The sequence below is a fragment of the Balaenoptera physalus genome, assembly GCF_965194825.1.
Source record: "Balaenoptera physalus genome assembly, chromosome: 3".
NCBI lineage: Eukaryota > Metazoa > Chordata > Mammalia > Artiodactyla > Balaenopteridae > Balaenoptera > Balaenoptera physalus.
This window is the reverse complement of record NC_138890.1, coordinates 141228125-141255672: the sequence shown is the minus strand read 5'-3', so window position 1 is coordinate 141255672 and position 27548 is coordinate 141228125. Positions and strand designations below refer to the sequence as shown.

Below are 27548 nucleotides of genomic sequence, written 5' to 3'. Positions count from 1 at the left end.
TACAATGTGTGATAAGTCATTATCTAACTCACACACACAGCTGTATTACCATGAAGACATGCTCCTTCTGGTTCACTGATGTTCATTCTGAGCCTTTTTGCTTTCATCAAAAAAAGGCCCACTTTTATCACCTTTTCCCACTATCAACATTTTCTTGTACATTTCCTGTGTAATCAGTCTCGTTTTTGTTTTTTTCCAGTATAACAACTGAATCTTTTAAAACGTTAATTCCAAAATTAATTCCTTATAGTGACCTTTGAATCTTTATCATGTTTGTCCTTTGAAAATTTCTATCACTTGGATTCAGAACTAACAAATAATGTAATCATTAAAATATTTTTCTGCTCTAATATGATTTAACTTAAAGTAATAGTGGTAACTGTTCCATGCTTTTGCATTAATTATTATATCAAGTATTATTTTACAAAAATATGACCAGGGAAAGGTTTTTTTGTCAACTAGCAGGTGGATCTTATCATTATAATATTTGCATTATGATATTAATCTGTGTATCATAATGTTAAGGTAGAGTGTGTTACTGAGAGTGTGCAAAAGTGCCTTTTAAGTATAATATAATATGAGAATGAAACTAATGTAATAGGAAATGAAATTAGTGTAATAAAAACATCCTGTTAAAGAAAAGGTGGTATAAATTACTAGTTTTTGACACATAGGGCGTTTCTTTAGCTAAAAACATATTTACCAAGCACTTATTGTAACAGGTTTTATGATAAGGGCTTTACCTGCATTATCTCATTTAGTCCTCACAACACTAAGAGACTCTTTGTTCCCATTTAAGAGATGAGAAAACCAAGGATTAGAGAACTAAAGAAATTTGCCCAAGGTCACAAAGCTAGTTAGTGATAGAACTTGGACTTGAACTGAGGTCACTCTGTCTCAAAATCCCATGGTTTCAACCATTAGAGATCAAGGGAAGTGTTTTTTGTTGTGAGGTTGGAATTTTGAATTTTATTATGTACAAGCATATAGCCAATCTACTTTTTTTAATTTAAAAGATTTTTTTCCTCTATTATGTAAAGACTACACAGTCTACAAGGAAAATTTGGACAATAAAGTAAAACAGAAAGTTTGAAGTATCTGTAGTCCCAGCTGCCAAAGAAAACCATTGTTAGCATTTTCTTGTCTTCCCTTCATTTCTTTTTTGTATCCCAACTGAGCTTCTGTAGTGCTCATTACGAAGAGGTCAGAGAGCGTCACGGGTAAGAGTGTGCCTCTGTAGGCAGCATGCCAGGGTCAGATGTCTGGCTCTGCCATTTACTAGCTGAGGGACCTCAGTCAAGTCTCTTCACCTCTGTGTGTCTGTTTCCTCACCTATAAAATGAAGATAATAGTTATACTTATCCATAGGATTGTTGTGAAGATTAGGAGTAAGCATATATACAGCACTTAGAACTGTTTTTGACAGATAGTAGTCACTATAAAAATGTTAGCTATTATTCTTATTCTTTAATAATTTCTCCTACATAAACTTAAGTTCTTTAATTTTATAGAATTATTTATCCATTTATTTTTCTATTTTCTTAAGTTACAAGGCTGTTGTACTAGCGGCAAATCATTTTGGACGTTTTTTTACTGGTCAGATCACAGCTGCTGGAAAAGTTCCTCCAGCTAAGGTAGGTAAAACTTTAATATTTCTTCATACTATGAATTAGGCAAGAGTATTATAGTTTTTAAATAGTTATTTAAAAATGTTTTGTTTGCAAATGATGACGTCCATATCATATACAAATATATGGCAGAGCCTCAAAGCTACTTAAGGTTACTTGAAAACAATGAATTTTGACATTTCTGGAAGTTCAATTTTTTTTTTCTGTTTTTCACTTTCTAACTTGAATTCTTTTTTTTTTCTTTAGTTAATTAATTAATTAATTTATTTTTGGCTGTGTTGGGTCTTCGTTTCTGTGCAAGGGCTTTCTCCAGTTGCGGCAAGTGGGGGCCACTCTTCATCGCGGTGCGCGGGCCTCTCACTGTCGTGGACTCTCTTGTTGGGAGCACAGGCTCCAGATGCGCAGGCTCAGTAGTTGTGGCTCACGGGCCTAGTTGCTCCGCGGCATGTGGGATCTTCCCAGACCAGGGCTCGAACCCGTGTTCCCTGCATTGGCAGGCAGATTCTCAACCACTGCGCCACCAGGGAAGCCCTCTAACTTGAATTCTTAAAGCGATTTTGGATGACTTATTAGTAATTGTTTAAAAAGCCTCGTGATACATTCAGCAAATTCTCAACTTCCCAATGATTGTGACACATTGGCTCATCTTGGTTTTCAAGTGAGCCAAGTGAGACTTGGTTTTCTCACTTTTTGCCAGATTTTGGGTCAAGAGGACAGGAAATAGTAGGTGGTATAATCAGGGTGTTTGGCAGGGGGAAAGGGTGCAGTTTCTTTAATCTATATTGAGAGCAGAGAAGAGCAGTTGATGAGAGGTGGTGGTGGCTAGGTGAAAGAATAGATTATGCTGTGACCCTTCGAGGCCACAGACCCTAAATAATAGTGTAAGCCTTTTAGCAAAGTATAGGAAACAGGACCTTAAACGTTGTCATCTATCTGCAGAGTATACTCTGTAGGGTGCAGGTTTACTTGGTGCTTCCTGCTCTTAATTACTTTGTTATATCAACCCAGAGCTCTCACACAAAATAAATCTCCTAGGAAAAATGAAAAAAAGACAATAGCAGCTTTGAGAAATCTAGTTATACATGGCTTTAAAAACAGACCAGGTGAAGACAGTGGCACGTGGTTCAAGTGGAGGCCAGAATACTTAACAAGAGAGTATGAGCAAGCAACACAGAGGTGTGATACGTAAAGTGATTACATCTGACTTCTTTCTCAGGATCATAAGAAAAGGTCTGGCCCTCATGGCGGCCAGAAGTTGGCTGCTGTTCTTAAACTGGCTGAATGCTTTGATGCACAAATCCACTACTCAGTTTTGGTTAGAATCTGTCTGGAAGGTGAGAGGAAAGCTGTTAGTATAAGGGATTAAAAAGTGAAACAGAAGACAAGAGGTGTAAAGGAAGGAGAATCAGTCAGCTTTTAAAAGGTGGAAAAGTGACTCTCTTTACTGAAAATTTAAATTGCAGCTTAAGGGATTTTAGTTACATGTCAGAAACACTTTCCTGATATTGAAGAATTGGACAATAGATGGACTTATCAAGGTAGATTGCTTAGGGACTTCCCTGGCAGTCCAGTGGTTAAGACTCCGCGCTTCCACTGCAGGGGGCGTGGGTTCGATCCCTGGTCGGGGAACTAAGATCCTGCATGCTGTGCAGCACGGCCAAAAAAAAAGGTAGCTTGCATAATATTTTATTTGGGTTTCCTTTAAACATGGTGTGTTCTTACATGTCTAGAATGAGCTAAAATCAATCGGCTGATGGCTTTTGACGTGCCAGGCACTGTTCTAGTAGCTGGGGATATGGCATGAACAAGGCAAAAAAATCCCTGCCACAGAAATTTGCACATAGTAGGGACCACAGTGAGGAGATAAATAAACCATCAAACACATGTGGGAGATCATTTTAGATAGAAAAGAAAAGAACAGCATGATATGGTGGTGAGTCATAGGAGCAAGCTACTGTAGTTAGGGTGATGGGAAAGGCACCGCTGACATTTGATTGGGACCTAAAGGGTGGGAAGAAAGAAAGCGGGGTTCAGGATTCTAGGCCAAGGGAACAGCACATATAAAGGTGCTGTGATGGGAAAGAATTCAGTGCTTCTAGGAGAGTAAAGAAGGCCATTGGTCTTCGAGTGTGGTGAGCAAGGTGGAGAGTGATCTGAGATGATGTGGGAAAGGTAGGTCGGGGCTGGATGATGTGGGGCCTTTCTTATAGGTCATGTTACAGAGTTCAGATCCTCTTTTTTCTTTTTTTAAAAAAAATTATTTATTTATTTATTTATGGCTGTGTTGGGTCTTCATTGCTGTGCATGGGCTTTCTCTAGTTGTGGCGAGCGGGGGCTACTCTTCATTGCCGTGCGCGGGCTTCTCATTGTGGTGGCTTCTCTCGTTGCAGAGCACCGGCTCTAGGCACCGCGGGCTTCAGTAGTTGTAGCACGTGGGCTCCGTAGTTGTGGCTCGCGGGCTCTAGAATGCATGCTCAGTAGTTGTGGCTCACAGGCTTAGTTGCTCCGCGGCATGTGGGATCTTCCCAGACCAGGGCTTGAACCCATGTCCGCTGCACTGGCAGGCGGATTCTTAACCACTGCGCCACCAGGGAAGTCCCAGATCCTCTTGCAGATGAGGGAATGTCTGATTTAGGATTGTTTAGGAAAAACTCCACTCTTGCTCCTGTGTCTCTCCTTAACTTTCATATAGAACACCTCACTTCTGATACTTCCAGTCACCAAATGTGTGGGGATTTTCCCCACACCAAGCAATTCTGTGACACCAGCTGGGTGCCCTACAATTTCACTTAATTCTGAAACTATCTGCTTGGAGATAGCATCAGATCTCACAGGTTAAGGACTCAGGCCCACAGGACTGTCCCCACCCCCCTTCAGATGCCAGTCACAAGTCTAGGTTGTCACCTGTGCTTCTGACAGGTTGGCCGTAAGTCAGAGGTTCCCACAACCCCCCTTGGGTTCAGTTAATTTGCTAGAGGTGCTCACAGAACTCAGGAAAACAATTTACTTCCTATTTACCAGTTTATTATGAAGGCCTATGATAAAGGATGCAGATGAACATCCTGTTGAGAGAGATGACTAGGGAAAGGTATGTGGGATGGGGTGTGGGGCTTCCATGCCCTCTTTGGACACCATTCCTGGAAGCTTCTGGAACCTCCTGGAACCCTGTACGTTTGTGATTTTTATGGAGCTTCATAATGTAGGCATGATGGATCATTAACTCCATTTCCAGCCCCTCTTCCCTTTTTGAAGAATGGATTCTGTCTTTTAAATTATGGGGTCTTTTGTTAGTTCTTGATTCAGGATAACTTGGCTCAGTCCTATGACTTTTACTTATTTTAATTTCATTTTTTTTTTTTTCACACGATCTCTGAGACAGTGCCCAGGGGTCACCAGAGCACAGTTCCACTAGCCTAGTCTTCTTAAAGAGGCAGAAGAAGTGGGCGTGAGGGGTGGGTGGGAATTTATAAACTTCACTCTTTCTGTGGGTGGCTTGTTTTTTTTTTTTTTTTTTTGACTGCGAAGTATAATAGGTCTTTTCTCTGGAAGGCCCATTCCAGATTACATTGTTCTTAGTTTGTTTCTTAGAAGGCGGGGAGACTCTTGTTTCTGAGGAATTCTATGATTTTCTTGGCTCTGATCCTTCCTTGGTTAGGGAGATTAGTTACATTGCTTTGGATTTCAGGGGCAATTCATTGAAAGTGGATCAAAATTAGGTGGTTGGTCACCTGCTGTTCCTCTTAGAAGCTCAAAATAGGAGTAGGTGTTTCACCAAAGTTGTACCCGTCTTTGAAACTTATTTTGATATTTTATGAACATAGAAAACCTTAAAATTTGAGAGGGGAGAGGGAGCTAGAATACTATAATATATAGTATTAGTAAAAGTAGCTTTGATAGTGTGGGAAAGAACCTGTCAGTCTTTAACATATGTAACACTGATGGTGCCGTATGTAGCTTTTACACTGAGATGCTGAGAGTCACACTAGTTTTAGTGAAGTTTTTGGCCTTTGCCATCAGCTTTAAAAAACTTTTTAAAACAGTGGTGGTCCGGGGGAATTCCCTGGTGGTCCAGTGTTTAAGAATCCGCCTTCCAAAAAAAAAAAAAAGAATCCACCTTCCAATGCAAGGGACTTGGGGGTTCGATCCCTGGTTGGGGAACTAAGATCCCACATGCCGCGGGGCAGCCAAGACCGCGCGCGGCAACTACTGAGCCCGCGAGCCACATCTAGAGAACCCGCGTGCTGCAAATACTGAGCCTGCGCACCACAACTAGAGAGAAGCCCCTGCGCTGCAACAAAGAGCCCGTGCGCCGCGACAAAAGGTTCCACGTGCCGCAAGGAAGATCCTGTGTGCTGCAACTAAGACAAAAAAACCCCCGAAAAACAGCGGTGGTCCAGGTACAGAGTAGCCTATCCACACAGTACATTTATTCAGGGCTGATCATCACCAGCAGCACCACCTGGTGTATTACTGCATGCTGACTGTGTACCCGGCCCTGAGAGTTACTAGCGGATGATTTTACATAATCAGTTGATCATGAACTTTATTTAAAACTTATGGGTTCTGCCTTCTTTCCTAGATTCTGATAGTCGGTGGCGGTGTGGCCGGGCTGGCTTCTGCAGGTGCAGCAAAGTCGATGGGTGCAATTGTTCGGGGATTTGACACAAGGTGAGGGCTTTACTAGCGATTGCTGTTAAGGTAGAAACGTTTTGTTTTAGGTGGATGTTATGCTTTCCTTTTGCAAATTGAAGTAGCACGCTGAAACTGCTCTGTAAGCTCTTTTCATTTAAAAGTGTATCCATTTGTTCAAAGTTAACTCAAAGTGAAAATGTATTACTTAGTGGAAAAAAAAAAGTTTAAGGACTCAGGCCCAGTACAGCAGAAATAATTTTAAAAAATTGCAAATGAACTGCTCACACTCAGTCTTGTATTTTCATGTAGATTAGCAATGGGACCAGGGTTCTCTGTATCCTGACTTTCTACCATGTTGCTCTGCTGTGTTTTATTTCTGCTCAGAATGTGTTTAGTCACTAGGTAGGGCATGAACAAAGATGTTTGTGAGTGTGAAGAAGGGGAGTAGTATGGGAGACATCTTGGAGAGCAGACTGGGGTGGGGGGTGAGGGATGTGCTCGGCTTCGAACAGACGGAAGCAGATAAAGCTGACTGGGCAGCAGTAGAGCCGCCAGGTGAAAGTGCTTGATTATGTTCATTGCATATTTCTTTAAAGCAGACACATCAACATTTTCCTGGAATTTCTTTAAAGTAAAGAGAAGTTGAATTAAAATTGTTCTTCATTTCAGAAGACACTAGATACTAGCTTTTATTACGTGTTTTTTGAGTATTGTTATCATTTATGCGTTCCAATACTTTTTTAAGGTTGAAACGTGGTTAGTTATTATCCGTTGAAGTCAGTAGAGGAAAAATACCATTACTAATCTTGAATATAGAATGATGAAAAAGAAATGCAACCATTCAAAGTTAAAAAGAGTATGACATTTCAGAGTAAAGGCTGTTCCAATAGAATATGGTTTACAGTGCTTACCTGGAGTTTAGAGGGGTGATGTGCTGATAAAATGCTGTCTTGCTGAAATGAGAAAAGGCATTTCTGAAGTAACCAGGACACAAGCCAGGGATAGCCACAGTTAAGTATGTCATTAGTCCTAGCTTTTAATTTTTAATGTTTGCAGATGTGAAGTTATTGAAGACCCCCCAAATCTGGCAAAAGTAGGTTGTTCAAGTTTTCATTGTAGTGGACAATACTATTAAAGTGGAAGTGTATATATTTGACTTGGAGATGATGTGAAACTCAGTGTTGGGTTAACTACTGAGAATTTATAAAAGTTTTGTTGATGTCTTTGGTTTAGATTATGTAGAGAGTAGACAGCTAGAATATAGCTGTTGCTTAACTTCATTTTTATTTACAGTTTATTAAGATAACTCAAGTATACAGTGAAGAAAGATGTGGCTGATCTGATGTAATGCTTTTCTTATAATTATAGCTCATTAGTTAATCTAATCACTATTTTGAGACTGGGGGTTAGTATCATGTTATAAATGTGAAATCTAAATATGTTGGAAAACACACTTGATTATAAATTCTTGTTGGAAAACTGAATGGTATTATTTTCAGTTAAACACCCTAAAAGCAAGGAAAACTCATTGCCTAGCGGTATTATATGGGTGTGATTTTCTAAATTCTTTCAGACAATAACTAGGAAATTCCACTCATTGCCTATTGTCTCTATTACAAAGTTTATAAAGTCTTTACTTTCCTTTTTTGGTGTGTATTCCAAAAAGCTTTATTTGCAAAAACAATTGGCCGGTCAAGAGCTTTAGTTTTCAGATACCTGTACTAAATGCTTACTCTCTTCCAGGCATTGTGCTCTATGCTTTATTTGTTCTTTATTGTAAGTATATGAAATAGGAATAAATAACCCTATTTTACATAATATTAAAAGAAATATAAATCAGTTTAATAACTTATCCAGTTTACTTTCTTTCTGATTGTAAAAATGCTTATTTTCCCAATTCAGAAAAATATAAAAAAGTACGAAAAGTGAAAATAAAATACCCTACAACCCTGCTAGAGATAACTATTAACATTTTAGTATATGTTCCCTTTTCTACACATTAATTAAAAATGTAATTTTACTAATAGTACTATTTAACTTACTTTTTTACTTTTTTTAAACTTAGCAGTAGATCATGAAGCTCTTTACTTATCTGCAAATATATTTAATGGCTGCACAAGATTCATTGTATAGAAATACAGTGACTTGGGGCTTCCTTGGTGGCGCAGTGATTAAGAGTCCGCCTGCCAATGCAGGGGACACGGGTTTGATCCGCGTCCGGGAAGATCCCACATGCTGCGGAGCAACTAAGCCCGTGCGCCACAACTACTGAGCCTGCGCTCTAGAGCCCGTGAGCCACAACTACTGAGCCCACGTGCCACAACTACTGAAGCCAGCACACTCTAGGGCCCGCATGCCGCAACTAGTGAGCCTGCGTGCTGCCACTACTGAAGCCCGCACGCCTAGAGCCCGTGCTCCACAGCAAGAGAAGCCACTGCAACGAGAAGCCCGCGCACTGCAACCAAGAGTAGCCCCCGCTCGCCACAACTAGAGAAAGCCCGCGCGCAGCAATGAAGACCCAACGCAGCCAAAAATAAATAATTAATTTAAAAAATAGACATTTCTAAAACTTTTTAAACCTGTATCCCTTTGGATAACACCAACTCAAATTGGCCTAAACTATAAGAAAATGTGTTATCTCTCCGAAGTGAAAATCCATGGAAAGGACTCCCTTTTCTCGCTAGAGGCAGCCGCTGGTCGGTGCCATCCAGGACCGGGTTCCTTCTGTCTCTCCTCTCTGCTGTCCTCAGCTCTGGCTGATTCCCCCTGTGGTCACAAGTTGACCTCCGCAGGCAATTTGGGTTACAAGCTTCCTTGTTCAAGTCCGCAGAAACGGAGAGAGGCTCTTGTTCATCCATGCCTTACCTTTTCTGCCCTGCCTTCTGTATCCTACCTTTGTGTCTGCTCCCCGACCAAGACAGTTGCCAGGGGACTGATGGGCTCAGTCCACTGTTTCCCAGACTTCCCTTACGGCAAGAATTACCTACAGCTCTTGCTGAAAATAGAGCTCCTGGGCCCTCTGCTGGAGATTGTAATTCAGTGGGTCTCGGAAGGGACCTGGGAATTCGAATTTTTAACAAGTGCCTGGAGCGACTGTTGTCGTTAGGGAGGTTTGGGATTCACTGTAGTGGGATGGATGTTGGTGAGTTAAACACTGTCCGCCACAGAGCTGAGAGCTTTGTTGGCTCTGGTTTCCCAACTAGTACACAGAACTTGGCTAGCATTTATTTATTTATTTTTAAACTGAATGTATTTTTACATAAGTTAAATGTGTTGGCTTTTCACATTTTGCCATTTATGCCATTTATAGGTCGCTTTTCTCAAACACAATTTAATGAGGACTAGGGGCAAAAATCACTTTGTAACAGTATTTCTAAGTAAAAGAGTCGTTTATGTGGGAAAAGTCCCCGTAAGTCAGAACATTTACAAGTGAAAACCTCAACTTGAGTGATTTGAATGATGTCAAATCTGAATGTAGGTCAGATCTCACATCATCAACAGTGGGACCACTGTCAAGAAACTCAGGTAATTGATGACTGGAGTTGGCAGTAGTGAAATTCCTTTTGTAACTTAACTAAGTAAGAGTTGGAATTTCCTATAGTTTTTTTTTTTTTTTCCAGAAAAAATATTATCATAAAGTTGTTACCTGCCTTTAGAAAAAAATTCAAACGGTCTGGTCAGAGACCTCAAAAGAAAGTTTCTACTTTTGAATATGTAGAGTTTTCTTAAAAATGTGTATGTAAATGATGATCTTGATTTCTGTATTAAGGACCTGAAATAACCACTGCTTTCCCTTCAATAATCACCAGGACCGCAGCTTTGGAGCAGTTCAAGTCTCTGGGTGCTGAGCCCTTAGAGGTGGCCTTGAAGGAATCTGGTGAGGGACAAGGAGGATATGCAAAGGAGATGTCCAAAGAGTTCATTGAGGCCGAAATGAAGCTCTTTGCTCAGCAGTGCAAGGAGGTGGATATCCTTATCAGCACAGCACTTATTCCAGGTGTGTCATTACGTCAGTGGTTATCGATAAGCACTTTTACTAATGATACTTCAAAATGAGGGTGAATAATTGTTTAACGTTTGCATTTCTTTAAGTAAAGATTGATTTACTTTCTAGAGAATGAGAAGGCACATGAAAGGCAGAAAAGACAAAATCACTGTGGCCCCTGCACAAAAACAGTCATTAATAATTTGTATATTTTCTTCCAGTCTTTTTTTCTGTGTATTGTTATCTATGTTCATAGATCATATTCTGTGTACAGTATTATATTTGTAAGCAGTTTGCTTTGTTTACACCCTTGATAATTGTTTTTTAATTTATTTCTGTTCTCTTTGTTAAGATACTACATTTCTATTGTAGGAAATCCAAACAGCACTGAAAAATATGAAGGAAAAAAGTACAGATTGGAAGTTCTACCAGAGTGACCATTATTAATATATATTTTTAAAATTTTATTTATTATTTTTAAAATTTTATTTATTTATTTATTTATCTTTGGCTGTGTTGGGTCTTCCTTGCTGTGCGTGGGCTTTCTCTAGCTGCAGCGAGCCGGGGCTACTCTTCGTTGTGGTATGTGGGCTTCTCATTGCGGTGGCTTCTCTTATTGCGGAACATGGGCTCTAGGCGCGCAGGCTGCAGTAGTTGTGACTTGTGGGCTCCAGAGAGCAGGCTCAGTAGTTGTGGTGCACAGGCTTAGTTGCTCCGCAGCATGTGGGATCTTCCCGGACCAGGGCTTGAACCCATGTCCCCTGCATTGGCAGGTGGATTCTTAACCACTGCACCACCAGGGAAGTCCCATTATTAATATTTTGATGATCATTTTTTTATACATGAGAAAGAGAGGGGGACTTTGTGTGTGTGTATATATATTTATGGAATTTCCCATACATATTTTTTACTAAAGGTTATGATACTTTGTTACTTTGTAATTACTTCCTTTGACTTGTTTGGTCTTTGCAATCAAATCGTGAGCTCTTTGATGGCAGGAATTACTTTTTAGTCCTTTACAACATGCTCTTCTGAAGAATAGATGCTTGATGTCAAACCAGCCAGCATTTATTAATCAGTAATAAACAGTGAACAGTAGCTTGATCTAGCAAGACTTGGGAGTGAAGAAACTCTCTACCTTTTATATTTCTATCTCCTCTCCTGTCCTTTGCTTCTGTTATTGAATAATGACTACCATGCTGACTCTAATTTTTTTACCTTTCTAAAAGAAAGTGGGCCAGATAATGAGAACTTACAGGGTTCAGGTTACCTGTGTTCGATCCTCCTAAAGGAGCCTTGCTTTCTCTAGGGGACCGTGGAAAATTAGGAGAAGCTGCTTTGTCATGAGGTTCTGGGAAAGGAGAAGTTCTCTTCTGGCACCCCGTTCCCCCAATCTGGCTAATATACACCCAAGGGCAGGAAGCTGATTGGCAGCATATCTGTGAGCTTGTGGGGGAAAACATGCCTCTCAGGCTCTTCTTTCTGTCCTCTGTTTACCCACATGATACCCAATAGGTGAGCTCTTCTCTCCAGACATCCCCATCCCACCGGGGCTGGCTAGATGAAGCAGACAGCAGGAGAGTGACATGGGCTCAGCCCATAGAAGAATCTGTGTGTGTGTGGAAATGAGGCTGGGGTTGGTTACTGGAGGTGGGTGCAGATCAGACAAGGCAGGGGCCACAGGTGGTGTTTGTGGAATCTGCCAGCGACAGTAGGACTCATGAACAGGTGGTGGCAGGAGAGCACTTCGGGATTCATCCTTTCCTTTTGTGGCGGTGGCTTCTGGCTCAGCTGTTGCAGGTGGCTTTCAAGGAAGGATGGGGTGGCTTTTGCTGTAGCCACCATTTGACCTTTGAAAGGTAGTTGCCTGTTGGGGAGATGAGTTGGGAACTGACTGTATGTAACGAGTGGCCAGCAGAGGGTGCTAAAGCATTTACTCATGCAGTAAATGATGAAGCCCTGAAGCTAGTAGTTTTAAATCATTCTCTTTATAAAGAACTGAGTAGATCCACAGACATAGAAAACAAACTTAGGGTTACCAAAGGGGAAAAGGGTAGAGGGATAAATTAGGAGTTTAGGATTAACATATACACACTACTGTATATAAAATAGATAACCAACAAGGACTTACTGTATAGCACAGGGAACTCTACTCAGTGTTTTGTAATAACCTATGAGGGAAAAAGTCTGAAAAAGAATATCTATATCTATATATCTATATATAAAAGCTGAATCACTTTGCTCTACATCTGAAACTAACACAACATTGTAAATCAACTAAACTTCAATAAAAAAATAAAATAATAAGAAAAAGAAAAAATAAAGTATATGTCACTAGGTTAAAAAAAAGAACTGAGTATACTTTGGATATAGTATGTAGAATTATTATTGATGGTAAATCTTAAAGTAAGTTATAGAACTCAAGACTTCTTCTATAAAACGCATATGGACTTTTAGGACCTACCCCCCATAGTATCTTTTTTTTTTTTTTGAACAAAAAAAGGGCATGTGAACAGTTGACTAAACTTTAACCTCTTATTTTTTATAAGTAGTTTACAGTAAGTGTATGTACCTTAGCAGCAGTTTTAATGATAGTGTTAAAGAGGACTTGTTGAAGAAGTTTTACCAGTTTGTTCTGCTGAGCCTTTCCCGTTTTCAGCCTTTTCTGAAGCCATCTGGTCAAAGCACTTTAAACTTGCACAAAGTCTCTGACCGGTGGATTGACCCAGAGTTCACACTCACAAGGCTGGTCTGAAAAGCACCTTTTTTTTTTTTTTTTTTTGAAAAGCACCTTTCTGTTACTTTTTTGGTAAGCCCCCCACAAAGAGAAAAGCTAATTTGAATATAATAAGGAAGAAGATGATCTTTCTAAAGATCTTTCATATCCCTAGGGGACTGAAACCTGAAAACCTGTGAGCATTAAAAAAAAAAAAAAAAGATTGAAAAGATTATATAAAGGTACACATGCCCTTTGAAAAACAGTGTCCTTGGCATTGTACCCTTACTGGTGTTTGTCCTGAGCCTTTGCATAGGTCACCTGATGGTGTGTCTTGCTCCTGAAAGACTCCTGGAGCAGAAGTTGTTCTGAAGTTTTCCTTGAGTGGATCCAAAGGGGATTAAGTTAAATGTCAGAAGTTCTCCAAGTTGCGCTTCCTTAGACCGAGATCCTCATGGCTGTACTGAAGACCTGGTGTGGATAAGAACACTGAGAGAGGAACATGGGCAATGAGCTCGCTTCAGGTAGCAATCCTGTGGAGTTGGTAAATTTTCATTCCTCCTAGGCACACGTCAGTCAGTGGGCTTGGACACACAATAACGTTGTACTTATGAGGATCGCAGGTAAAATGAAAGGCTTCTGTAGCTAGCTACTTATTATGCTGCCTGGTATCTTGTACCATCATCTAGATCCCCTCAATTGGGTTGGGCGATGGATGCAGGGCTAGCATTTCACTTAGTGCAGGTAACTTCAAGAGAGGGCCTAGCGGACAGTCTCATTTTGTGGTGCTGTGCCCACGAGGGAAAGCTCCCAACCTTCCTCTCCAGCTCCGTGACCTTTCGGGTTACCACTAAAAAGTTCGGCAGCCCCCCTCTCTGATAACGTTCAGGCCGTGCTCATAATCTTTTCCAGGGAAACTTTTGAGACACAGGAGATTTTTTCAGCATTCTTATTGTTCTGAAACCCTTTTAGAGAGACTTTTCATAGACTTGGAATGTTTAATCAGGAAGAAACTGAATCAGGTTGAAAATCTGATTCGTAAATTAGGGATTATAGCGGTGGGGTGAGGAGAATCACAGTGGTTTAGCAGTGACTGTGTGTTAGGCAAATTTTGCCTAAATTCCTGTGAGAATTAGGAGTACTGTGGGGCACACGCTAAATCTACCCTGACGGAGACAACTTTCTCCATTTAGAACCTTTCCTGATGACGCCTAATTAAAAATCATAAGCATCATAGGGTCATCTGGCTTTCCTGCTCTCTCCTTCCCCACCTCAGGTCCTGCCCTCATTTCATAATTGAACCATAACTACTGGGAAGCCTGGGGTTTTGTTTAGTAATGACAGTAACTTGGACCACTCAAGTTCCCAGCATCATTAGGTAAAGGCATCTAAAGTCCTCAGGATTGGACCACCTCCCCTCCCTCCCCACCCCACCCTTACCTGTGCTCTAAATTTTGCACCCTTTAGTAAGGTATTTCTTGCCTTTCAGTTTCTAGTCCTGATTGAGCTTTTGGACCTCATGTGAAACTCATTTCTTGCTCTCTGGGCCCGATTTCAGTCACGCATGCTGCTATTATCCCCACAAGGAGGCCAAGGACTTTCAGGCCTTGCACATATTGTTCCTTCTCTTTGGAATGCTGTCCCTGCCCTTCCCTGCCTTTTTTTTTTTTTTTAACATCTTTATTGGAGTATAATTGCGTTACAATGGTGTGTTAGTTTCTGCTTTATAACAAAGTGAATCAGTTATACATATACATATGTTCCCATATCTCTTCCCTCTTGCGTCTCCCTCCCTCCCACCCTCCCTATCCCACCCCTCTAGGTGGTCACAAAGCACTGAGCTGATCTCCCTGTGCTATTTGCCTGCTTTCCACTAGCTATCTATTTTACATTTACTTATAGTATATATAAGTCCATGCCACTCTCTCACTTCGTCCCAGCTTACCCTTCCCCCTCCCCGTGTCCTCAAGTCCATTCTCTAGTAGGTCTGTGTCTTTATTCCCTGCCTTTTGAAGTCCTACTGAGCTCAGCAGTTTCTCCAGAGTTCCTGCTGTCTCCTGCTCCCTAGTAAACACTCATTTTTCTGCATTCATAGCATCTGCCCGTGCCTCAAATTCCAGTAGTTCTCAGTCTCACTGCCCTTTAGTTGCCCTGGCTCATCTCTGCCACGAGGGTGCTTACCAGGGAGCCTTGTGTACAGCTGTGGCTCAGCAGATGTTCCTGAGCTCATGTGGGGTCCTTCCTTAGTTCTCGGTTGGTACAATCCCTTTTATTTTTCTGGTGCTATCCAAGGAAAGAAAGAACACTCTTGGATAGGAATACCGCAGAGGCTAATTTAAGACTGGGAAGCTAGCTTTCTTAAATTTTCAAAAGTAGGACACTTGCCACGTTTGCAGTTTGAGGTGTTGAGCTAGGCCTCTCAGGAGATAGAATTAGGAAGTAGTGGGAAGGTCTGTTCAGGAGTTAGGAAGTGTCCTATCAGCCAGGAGGGAAGATATTCATTGCTTGATTATAAATTATGATCCCTTAGGCCGTATATCCTTGCACCTCTTTTTAGGTATGAACCAGATTAGGGTAACAGTCCTTTTAATTTTTATCTATATCAGATAGGCTCTGTAGTATACACCCATCAGAGGAGCTTTGTGGCAATTTTGCATGACTCTGGAGAATTGGGAGGGGGTGTTTTCCCTTGATATACAAGGGCCTTACACATATGAGACCAAACCTGAGGGATCTCACAGTCTCCTGGAAAATCAACATTGGTTCTCCATTGGATGCTGCCTGTCTCTTTGAAGCCATCTTTCATATGGAGTAGAAATATAGTACAAAAGAGTAACTTTCCATAGTAATTTTCACACTTGTTCTTTTAGGCAAGAGAATAATTGATACAGCAGTATACTCTTCGTTTGTGAAATTCCACAAAGATAATATTGTTTTGATGACTACACAAGGTCTTTCCCTAAAGTAAAGCTTTATTTTTCAGATTGTTCTTTTCGTTCTGTAAACATTGTGGTCTTATAGGACAGTGATAGATCAGGGATTTTCAACTATTTTTGAATTATTTAACTTTCTTTTACTGACTAATCTGATTCATCTACCATCCTCTCCTCCTTTAAATGCATTGTATGATTGTATGGAATTTTGTAATATTTCTTGTACAGAGTTTCATTTGTTTTGAGAATTTTGAAGGACAGAGAGAAATACTTAAATGTTGCAACATCAAGGGTTGCTAACCACAGGCTGTCTATACACCCCTTGGTAGCTTTCAACAGAGACAGGGCAACTTGTCATCAAGAGGAAGATGCCAAAGCTGTGGCGTTTTCCGTCGTCATTTATCAATCTTGACTATTTAGAGTGTGTTTGAGAACACTTAGTGAGTGACTGGGCCAAATTTAACAAATGTCCTGGTAGGAAGATTTATGGCACAGAATTATCTTCTGGTTTGATCTGTTATTTCTCCCAAAGTGTGTTGCAAGATTGGTAAAGCACTGTGCTTCCCTCCGTGGCAGTCCCTGAGTTGAAAAGGGTTGGGAGGCTGAGGCTGTCCTGTCTCTGGTGAAACAGCACCCGATAGATAGAGTTACAGCTACAACCAGCACTTTCCACCATGGGCATTTCTGTTCTTCCTTATTTCCACTTTCTCTATACTTTCTTATGTCTCAGTATTAGTTAGGATGGTCTAGCTGCTAAAACAAATTCACCCCAAAGCTCAGACATTATAGAAATTTACTTCTTGCTCAGTTAGCAGTAATAGGTGGTTGACACATTGGGGGCAGCTCTCCTTCAGGTGGTCCTCTGGGGATTCAGGTACAGCAATGTTGTCATCGTTATGAGGCTGTGAAGGTCACTCAGGGCACTGTCTCTGTTCCAGCCGGCTAGAAGCAAAGGGCCATGGAGGAGTGTGCATGGGATGCCCAGAAGTGGCACACACCACCCCTGCTCACATTTCTTTAGCTAAAGACCTAGTCACATGGCCAAACCTAACTATGAAGGAGGCTGGGAATTGTTGTCTAACTGTGCCCCCAGGAATAAGAGAACATTGTATTAGTTTGCTAAGGGTGCCGTAACAAAATCTCACAGACTGGGGAGCTTAAACGACAGAAATTTATTTTCTCACAGTCTGGAGCCTAGAAGTCCAAGATCAAGGTGTTGGCAGGTTTGGTTTCTTTTGAGGCTTCTCTCCTGGGCTTGTAGAGGGCCTCTTCTTGCTGTGTCCTCACATGGTCTTGGTGTCTTTTTTGTGTCCATATTTTCTCTTGTTTTAAGGATACCAGTCAGATTGGATTAGGGCCTACCCTGATGGCCTCATTTAATGTAATCATCTCTTTAAAGACTCTATCTCCAAATATAGTGGTATTCTGAGTTACCAGGGGTTAGGGTTTCAACATGTGAATTTTTCTGGGGACACAATTCAGCCCATAACAAATGTGGATTTTGGTGAGGAGCTAAAAGCTTCTTTCCTCTTCCCCAGTTTTTAATTTTACCTGCTTATGTTTAATCCATTCATTGGCAATCAGATTATGGATTTAGAACCAGATAGAGTAGATTCCAATTCCAGTTCCACTGCTTGACAGCTGTGGCTCTCTGAACCTCAGATTCCTCATTGCTGAAAAGGAAGTAAACCTTTTTATCTTGCAGAGTTGTTTTGAGGACTACATGAAGAAAAAAGCCCAGTGTAGGGCCTGGCACATAGAGCATTAGCATAATCGCCTTTCTTCCATTGGTGTTGCCTGGCCTTGCAAATGGTATCCAGACTGAAAAGCTTATTGACTGTTGCAATAGAAAGTCCAGACATTCTTGAGCATTACGTGGCATGTCAAAGATGTTCTCTGAAATCATCAGGCTTATGGACATACTCATGAAGTTACAAAAGCATTGCCATTAGATGGCAATCTAGCATGGATTTCACTGTGGAAAACCATGGCTTAACTTGCTTTTTATCTGACTTTTCTGAAGATATCCATTTCATTAAGGTTTTTTTGTCAATCTCATTCTGACCTAAGTTTTTTTTTTTTTTTTAATTTTATTTACTTATTTTTGGCTACGTTGGGTCTTCGTTGCTGCGCACGGACTTTCTCTAGTTGTGGTGAGCAGGGGCTACTCTTCGTTGCGGTGCACGTGTTCTCATTGTGGTGGCTTCTCTTGTGGCAGAGCACAGGCTCTAGGCGTGTGGGCTTCAGTAGTTGTGGCACGTGGGCTCAGTAGCTGTGGCTCGCGGGCTCTAGAGCCCAGGCTCAGTCGTTGTGGCGCACGGGCTTAGTTGCTCCGTGGCATGTGGGAATCTTCCTGGACCAGGGATCGAACCTGTGTCTCCTGCATTGGCAGGCGGATTTTTTTTTTTAAATCTGAGAATCGGGTCCCAGACTTAATTAGTATGTTGCAGAGCAGTTTTAAATTTATTTATTTATTTATTTTTGGCTGTGTTGGGTCTTCGTTTCTGTGCGAGGGCTTTCTCTAGTTGTGGCAAGCGGGGGCCACTCTTCATTGCGGTGCACGGGCCTCTCACTATCGCGGCCTCTCTTGTTGTGGAGCACAGGCTCCAGACGCGCAGGCTCAGTAATCGTGGCTCACGGGCCAAGTTGCTCCGAGGCATGTGGGATCTTCCCAGACCAGGGCTCGAACCCATGTCCCCTGCATTGGCAGGCAGATTCTCAACCACTGCGCCACCAGGAAAGCCCCCGGCAGGCGGATTCTTAACCACTGCACCACCAGAGAAGTCCCCTGACCGAAGTTTTCTGACATAGAAAATGAGATAAACGGCATTATTTCTCTTTTAAAAAATAACCTCCTAATTATTTTATAAACAAATGTATAATAAATATTCATTAATTTTTTAGGGATTGGTAGCTAATGTACATCTAAACATGTATTGGAGGGAAGACAAAGAATGTTATAATTTATATAAGAATATTATTTAATGTATTATATATAATATATAATATATATTATATAATATATATGTTTCCTTTCTATGCTACCATTTAGGTTTGGTAGGTTGTTTTCCTTTTTTTGAGAATTCCCATAGCTTATGAAGCCATGGTAAAGCCTTGACTGATTTTGATTTTTATCTATACAGAATTTTGCAGCTATGACAGGTCAATTATTGAGGTAATCCTCAAAAAATTTTTATAAATGTGTTCTTTAATTATTAGGTAAAGGCTTGTTTTCAGGTTTCTTCTTTAAATAGATCTTTAAGGATCTCTCTTATCTGCTAAAACATGCTGTTGACTAATCATATTTCCTATGTATTACATTTAGAAATATCTCAAGGCATCCAATTTGTAACAGTCAAGTTTTTGCCACCTGGCTTTCTCTCTGGTTCCTTATACAAATAATTAATTAGGCAGAGAAAATTTTCATCTAGTTCCAGGAATAGAACTCACATATAAAGCTTGACTGGTTAAGCTTGGGTCAGAATCTCTTTATGTTCATGAACAAAGCTATCTGTAGCCTCTCTAGTGATAACAGAGATGGAGGGATTGTATCCGTGTGTTGCTCTGTGCACCACAGGGCTGGCAGAATCAGAGACTTAATTAGATCAGTGGGTCAAATGTTCAGCAGTTTTTTGCCACATCCAATCTATTACATAACCAATTATCTTTTGTTTTTCATATGTATACATATATGTATAAAAAGCCTTTTGTCCTTATCTGTAACATTTTTATAGTTTAAGACTCAATATTTTGGACTTCCCTGGTGGCGCAATTGTTAAGAATCCGCCTGCCAATGCAGGGGACACAGGTTCGAGCCCTGATCTGGGAAGATCCCACATGCCGTGGAGCAACTAAGCCCGTGTGCTACAACTACTGAGCCTGTGCTCTAGAGCCCGTGAGCCACAACTACTGAGCCCACATGCCACAACTACTGAAGCCCGTGCACCTAGAGCCCGTGCTCCACAACAAGAGAAGCCACCGCAATGAGAAGCCCATGCACCGCAACGAAGAGTAGCCCCCGCTCACCGCAACTAGAGAAAGCCCGCGTGCAGCAAACAAGACCCAACACAACCATAAAGAAAGAAAGAAGGAAAGAAGTAGACTATCATAAAGAATAGGAATGTGTTAAAAAAAAATAGACTCAATATTTTAACCCCATCTATGATTTTGTAATTCTAAAAGAGCCTTTGGTGTGTATCGATTAGGGTGCCTTTGCCTGCCAGAAGCAGAAATTCCAACACAGTCTGCCTTAAACAAGAAAGGAGATTTGCTGGGTCGCGTAGCTGAAGGAAGCTAGTTATTACTGGATAGGTGTGCATCGGGACCCTGCTGTGCCGCTTTGTCCTCTTTTAGCTCCGCGCTCTCTGAGTTGGTTTCATCGTCAGGAGCAGAGGCAGGCCTCCACTGTGCGCAGCACACAACCAGAGGGCAAGGCAAGCCGTTCTGATGGCTCCCTCTTGAAGAGCAAGAGAACTTCTTTTTCACAGGCCCTTAGCACACTTTCCCTCATTCTTATTGGCCTTGACTGGGTTACATCCCCCCTTCTGAACCAATCCATGTAGGCAGGGCAATGAGATGCCCCTCAGCTTACACCTGGATTTCTGAACTGGTCTTCAGTAGGTGCTGAGATTACTCTTAGGCCAGCCAGGCCTGCCTCTGGAGTAGTTTCAGGTCATTTCTCCTGAAGCTCATGGACTGTGTGGAGAAAATGGAAATCAGAGTAGTGACAAGAGGGTGCTGGATAAACACTAGTGCTCAGTATAAAATTGTATGCTTAGAATGACATTTCTTAATGTATAAATACTAAAGTTCAGAACATTTTTACATGCTCTGTTTTGCATGTAGTCAATATATAGTATTGTGTTGCATTAAAAATTATCCTTTTATTTATAGTACTTGTTCATGAGATATCTATTTTGGTTTGCAGACATATATTCTATAATTTATATTATTAATCTCTTTACTACTATACTGTTAAATATACCATGTTCTTGTTAAAGCAGAAAGTTTTTCTTTTTGCTTTGTTTTTATAAATTTATTTATTTATTTATTTATTTATGGCTGCGTTGGGTCTTCGTTGCTGCGCGCGGGCTTTCTCTAGTTGTGGCGAGTGGGGGCTACTCTGCGTTGAGGTGCACGTGCTTCTCATTGCGGTGGCTTCTCTTGTTGCGGAGCACGGGCTCTAGGTGCACGGGCTTCAGTAGTTGTGGCATGTGGGCTCAGTAGTTGTGGCTCGCGGGCTCTAGAGCACAGGCTCAGTAGTTGTAGCGCATGGGCTTAGTTGCTCCGTGGCACGTGGGATCTTCCCGGACCAGGGCTCGAACCTGTGTCCCCTGAATTGGCAGGCGGATTCTTAGCCACTGTGCCACCAGGGAAGCCCAGAAAGTTTTTCTTGAGCCTGCTTAATTTGATGCCTTACAGGCCAGGAAGTTAGGAATTTCCCCATCTGATTAAATGCCATTGAATAATTCCAGTAAATAATGCTAAATGCTCTTTGGAATTATTATAAAATTTTGTGGTAAGCGTTTTTCATCTTGGTGTCTTGTTGTTCTTAATATTTTTAGTGGTTTCCTATTTTTCTTTATTTCCTTCTTCCTTCCTTCCTTTCTTTCTGTTTTTTTTTTTTTTTGTGTGTGTGTGTGTGATTAAAGTTATTTGTGAGGGCTTGAATCTTTTTCCAGTAAGATAGAATCTGAGAATTTATTGATTTCAGATGATCATGTTAGGCCTGATTTATTCAGAGAGGTATAATATATTGCAAAACTTTCCAGTAAATCTTTAGCTGTTGAGATTTAGTCTAAGCCAAATCTCTCTTTTTTAATTTACTGTTGTAGAGAGGCCAGTGGTATATTCTTTTGCTGCATAGTGATAAGTTGTTAAAGCTATTTTTAGAAAACTAATTTTTTTCTAGAAATTTTTGAATTTACTACTTTAAGAACTGCATCTTAGTATTCGTTTAATGAGAAAACATGAGTATGAAAAGATACGATGAATTCAATCACATTTCAGAATAACTTTGTGTGAATCACAGCCATACATACATACGTCTAGAAACAGTGCACATGTGTGAGGCATTTTTTTCTGTCTATTGTCAGTTCTCGGTGCACACGGAGATTCAAGGTTGCCTTACACTAATCTATGGCACCTCTACTCACCCCAAATAATGGCCATCCCAAGGCATCCAATTGGGAAACTCTATAATTAAAACTTTTAGATGAGTGCTATAAATATCTCAGCTATTCTCCTAATAAAAATGTTCACTACTCTTTGAATGCAACCTCTTTCAGTCCTAAACTATTAGACCTTAGAGCTGTAAGTAAAGCTTTCCTTCCCCATCTAGCCTGCACATGGTAGGCACGAAGTTATTACTTGAATCAATGAATGGATGAATACTTGAATGATGACTGTGAGTGAATGATGTCCTACCATTGTCTTGGCAAAAGTATGGAAATAAACTCCCAACGGGGAGGGAACTGAGTAACCTTACCAGGAACTTAATGTCCATGAACCATAAGGAACCAAGAAATATTTCATGAAGTTGAACATCTTTCACCCACAGTTTGTATTGTGCCAGGAAATATATTAAAATTTTTTTTTTCTCCTTGTTAATTTTTTCAATCATAGTGATTTTTGGGGGAGGGTGGTTTGAAGAGATGTAACAGTCTTGGTCTTTTTGTATATCTCATCTTTTGCAGATAAATGATAAAATTAACAGAAATGAGCAGTCAAAAGGGGAAAGCCCAATTGTGCCTCTAAAAAAATACCTCTTATCTGCCTTCTTTCATTAACTCTTCTGCTTTCTACAGTCCTGTCTTGAAACACCTGATATGCTCATTTGATCTTTTATCCTTGTGTCTAGGATCTGCCCAGGGCTGTCACTGGGGTAATTATGGGACATCTCTATATGGGACATCTCTAATTAAACATTGGATATATTCTTTTCTATGTTATATATTATAAAAAAATCTGTGCACATCTTCCTGTCTGTTATCCATCCTTAGTTATGTTTCTGTCTCCCTGTATAAGTGTTTGGATTCACTCTTTGAAAGGCTGTCCTAACTGTATAGCTTCCCTTGCTGTAGCAGGGAGGGCAGAGGATTTTGAGTTCAGTGTTTTCAATTCGTAAGTTAACAGACTGGTTAAGGGCATTTCTAAGTTATTTTAATTCTTCTAGTGCAACTCTTTAATCTCTGTCCTCAGCTTAAAGGGGGAAACTTTAAAACTTTATGCTTTATCTGTTTATTTTTATAAAAATAGTATCTGACTTTTGTTGGAAATGCAGTAAAGTACAAAGTAGAAAACAAAGATCATTGTGATGCTTCTACTCAGTGAAAAATACTCTTAACATTTTACCATTTTCTTTCAGCCTTTTTTCCATGCATTTTTATCATGTTAGATGAAGATAAAATATCTTTCTTACTTTATCCACTTAATATTATTATATCATAAGTTTTCTCCCTTAACATAATAAGTCATTAAGAACTCTTCGCAAATATATTTTAATGGTTTTGTGGAATTTTCTTGTTTGAATGTACTGTATTTTATTTAACTGTTCTCCCAAAGTTAGCCTTTTCATTTATTTCCAGTTTTTGTCAATTAAAAATAATGTTCTAACATTTTTTTTCTGCTTTATTCTTGTATCTGTATTTTCATTTATTTCCCCAGGATTAATCAAACCTTAGAAGTAGAATTACTGGATGAATGAATATCAATATTTTTGGCCTGTTGATACACACTTGATCTACTATGCTTTGCTGAAAGATTATACAGTTCATAATTTCATTAGCAGGTTTTCCAGCTAATTGTTTCATTTCAGCAGTATTTGGATTTTGTTGACTCTTTCAGTTTGAGGGCAAAAATGTTTCTCACCCTTTGTACTCACATTTCTTTCAGTCTTACTGAGGGTGAACTTTTTTCATTTGGTTGTTACCATTCTCTTTGAGTTGGCCATTTGTATTTGCTGTTCATTTATCAATTAGTATCTTAGTGTTTTGTTTTTATTTAAATTTCTGTGAGCTTTTTCTTATATTAATTTTTTGTCATGTTTATGTTTTTTTTGAGGATAGTAATACATACCTTTTTCATATTTAAGTCTATTGACGTTTTCCTTTGTAATTTTTCCCATTGCTGTAAATTTAGGAAGTACTTTTCAATCCAAAGACAGGAGAGATATTCACCAAGGTTTTCCTTTTTTTCTTTTCTTTATGGGTTGATTCTTTTCTTTTATAATTAATTCTGACCTATAGAGTTCAGAGTTTAGTTTGAAGGAAGATATTAGGTTTGGGTAGTTTTTTTCCCCCAAAACCTAACTAATCATTTTATTGCTTTGGTTCCTTCCATTTTGTGATGCCACACTTACCTTACATTTTTTTTTTTAAATTAATTAATTAATTAATTTATTTTTGGCTGTGTTGGGTCTTCGTTTCTGTGCGAGGGCTTTCTCTAGCTGCGGCGAGCGGGGGCCACTCTTCATCGCGGTGCGCGGGCCTCTCACTATCGCGGCCTCTCTTGTTGCGGAGCACAGGCTCCAGACGCGCAGGCTCAGTAGTTGTGGCTCACGGGCCCAGTTGCTCTGCGGCATGTGGGATCTTCCCAGACCAGGGCTCGAACCCGTGTCCCCTGCATTGGCAGGCAGACTCTCAACCACCGTGCCACCAGGGAAGCCCCTTACCTTACATTTTTATCATAGTAGGCCATCAGGGTAAGATAGTATTTTGAAATTTCCTTCTCAGTCTTTCCCTCCCTTGACCTAATCTTTTGAGGATTTGCTCATTTGGAACTTTTATGTGCTACTCTGCTCCTCTTTTGGCTCCCTTTCTTCCCCTCTTCTGTTTTTAATTTGCATTTCTGCACTTTTCAGAATTTTCAAAAAATTAAGCCACATGTGAGTTCTTAAAGGCAGCTGCACTGTTATATTCATCATTGTATTCCCTGTAGCCCTTATTGAATTTTTAAAAGTATAACATTAAAACAAGCTCTTCTAGAACACTTGGGAGATAAGAAAAAGCACAAAGAAGGAAATCAATTATTCCTAGTCTTACTACTCAAAAGACATCCTGATATTGTTAAACATTATACTCTATAGAATTTGCTAGGAACTATATAGTATATGTAATATTTTGTGTGTGTGTGTGTCTGTGTATCTATATACGCACACACACACACATACTTGAAACATTCATATATATGTATATATAAATTTTTTTTTACTGAATGGGAACATCCTATACATACTGTTTTGTTGTGTGCTTTTTTTTACTTGTAATAATTCCATGTCTTTTAAACATTCCTCTATAACTTAAGTATATTTTTTTAACTTACCCTACAGTTATTTGGCTATGTACTAAGTAAAATACTCTTATGTGAAAGAAAATGCTATCCTTTCAAAAGTGGTTGAATTTCAGAGTGATACTATGGATGGAACACCTGTTATCTCTGTTATGACACAAATATGTGTGTGTGTGTGTGTGTGTGTGTGTGTATTTAAAGTTGTGTTAGCCACTGAAAAATTGTTTTGTGAAGGTTGAATAAGTAAAATCAAAGAAGAGAAATAGGTGGTACATCAGATGTTTGCTAGGGAGCCTAAATGGTTTTGGCCACTTGACGTCTTATAAAGTGGGCAGCATTACAGATTCAGGGTCTGATCTGTAGCTATAGATATCTCAGAAGGAAGAAGGAATCCAGAATTTCTAGGGCAGGAGAAATTAGTTCGATGCCCAATTAAACTTGTGAGGTTGATGGTCGTAAAGTTGGTGTGGTTAGAATTCAAAGGGGTTGCACCTGGATCCAAATTGGTTCTAGCCAAAAGAGTAGCTTAAGGCACGTCGACCTAAGACTGGAGGGTACAAGTAAGGTGGGAGGAAAGCCTGTGACAAACGAGAGTCTGGTTAATAAAGAAGAGGCTCTGGACAAGGGGTGGGGGTGGGTGGTGATGACAGTAAATACCTGGAAAGTACAGGTTAGCCCTTTAAATTTGCCACTTTATGTGGCTGCAACCACGTCACCCAGAGCTTTAAATCACTGCAGTGCTGGTCAGCATGATCTTTACTTTGGGACGAGTCCTCAGATGTATGTTGTTTGCATCCCCAAATTCTCATGCTCGAGTAAAGTTTAAGTATTCAAGATACCTTTAGTGGACTACAGTGAGGGAGGGTAGAGGAAAGGAATACGTAATTCCAGAGAATTTTGAGAAGTGGCGAAACTACCAGGACTAAAGGGTGTTGTTGTCTTTGGGAAAAGATCTCCTCATTCTTGCTCTTTTTCATGGAGACTCAGGAGAGAGAACCAGAGCTTCTCTAACAAACCATTGTGGCTGGAGCAGAAGGTCCAGTGGGGCAGGAGTGAGAAGAAATGCTAAGAAGAGTGCTTCAGCCCGGGGAGAAAGGCCTTCGGTAATAGGAGGCTTAGGAGTTGGACTTGATCTTGGCAGTATAAGGTTTGCATTGAGAAAGGAGGTACACCCACATGTATCTTTACAACTTTTTTTTTCACATGTGCTACGAAAAAAGGTTATTTTTCTTTTTTGAATCACATATATTCCAGTCAAGTAGATTGAAAAGCAGATTATTACCATGCAAATTTTACTTTGAATTGATTTCCATTTATAAAACTGGCAGTGCTTTTACTAAAATTCTGTAGACACAGAGTTGAAAACTTTCGAAAGAAGAAAAAAAGATAATTAGGCTATTAACTCTCTGCTTTCCTGTGGCCAATCTCACAAGTTTATTTCCTTTTTCTTTTGGCTTAGATATTTACACTGTTTTATGAAACTTGAACAAGGTATTATGCCCACGGTGTGGACCCCTGTTGAACATATTAATTTATGTTAGCTTGAAAAATCCTTATGTTTGGTGCTTTATCCTCTATGTAAGGATTAGTAAATGATTTATTATAAAATGTGAAATATCTCATGAGGGGCAGGCTCCATGAGAGCAGGGATCTTTTCTGTTTATCTACCAGTAAACTCTCCAGCACCAGGCATGGAGCTCGACTCACCAGAGGTGCAGAATAAGTAGTTGTTGAGTGGGAATAAAAATGTATGAGTGGTTCCTAAGACTTTTTGGAGTTGTGGTATCCTACTGTTTTCATTTCATGGCACTTCCCTGTCTCTCCTTGAAGTTATCCTGTGTTAAATTAAAGTAGATTAATATAGCATGTGGGAAAATCTGGTGACATTGGTTAAGATGATTGGAAATACTCTATTTTGTAATTCATAGATTACTATTGAATGTTCCCTTGACATTTGTGATCTTTATGAATCGTCCAATTTGGGTGCACATAGTTTCCTTACTAGCTTATTTATTATGCATTTTTTAAAAAACAGGCAAAATGTTGATCTCTTCATGAGTGGTACTGGGTGTAAACCAGTTGGAAAGAGCAGTGCTAGCTGAAATTTCCATGCTTAGCAAATGACAAGGCTTGCTCTCTGGCTAAGCGGCTCCCTCCCACCCACGGGCTTTGCAGCTCAGACTCATCCTATTTCTTCCTTAGGAGACTGACCAGTCTCACCTGTGTTATGAACTTTAGGGGGTCTCTTTGAAAGAGTTGAATTTTCAGATGTTAAATTCCTGGGTATCCAGAGACTACTGTAATAATTAGAATATAGAGTTTTAAGAAATTACCATGTAATTTGTACTGTTTTCTTTGGTTTTATT

General features: G+C 40.1%; 1 protein-coding gene and 1 long non-coding RNA gene across 6 annotated transcripts in view; one reads left to right on the top strand and one right to left on the bottom strand.

Annotated features, from left to right (window-relative positions):
• NNT (nicotinamide nucleotide transhydrogenase) overlaps positions 1–27548 on the top strand; it is a 95741-nt gene that overhangs the window by 20716 nt on the left and 47477 nt on the right. For all 5 annotated transcript variants that reach the window (XM_082455874.1, XM_082455870.1, XM_082455873.1 and 2 more), the window contains 3 exons: positions 1547–1634; positions 6208–6296; positions 10070–10257. In XM_082455874.1, coding sequence (XP_082312000.1) covers positions 1547–1634; positions 6208–6296; positions 10070–10257 — 365 coding nt within the window. The remainder of the gene's footprint in view (positions 1–1546; positions 1635–6207; positions 6297–10069; positions 10258–27548) is intronic.
• Positions 18350–27539, bottom strand: LOC309657939. Its single transcript, XR_014261977.1, has 2 exons — positions 24566–27539; positions 18350–24253 (listed from the first exon to the last, which is right to left on the bottom strand). It is a non-coding gene; the product is annotated as an uncharacterized lncRNA (long non-coding RNA).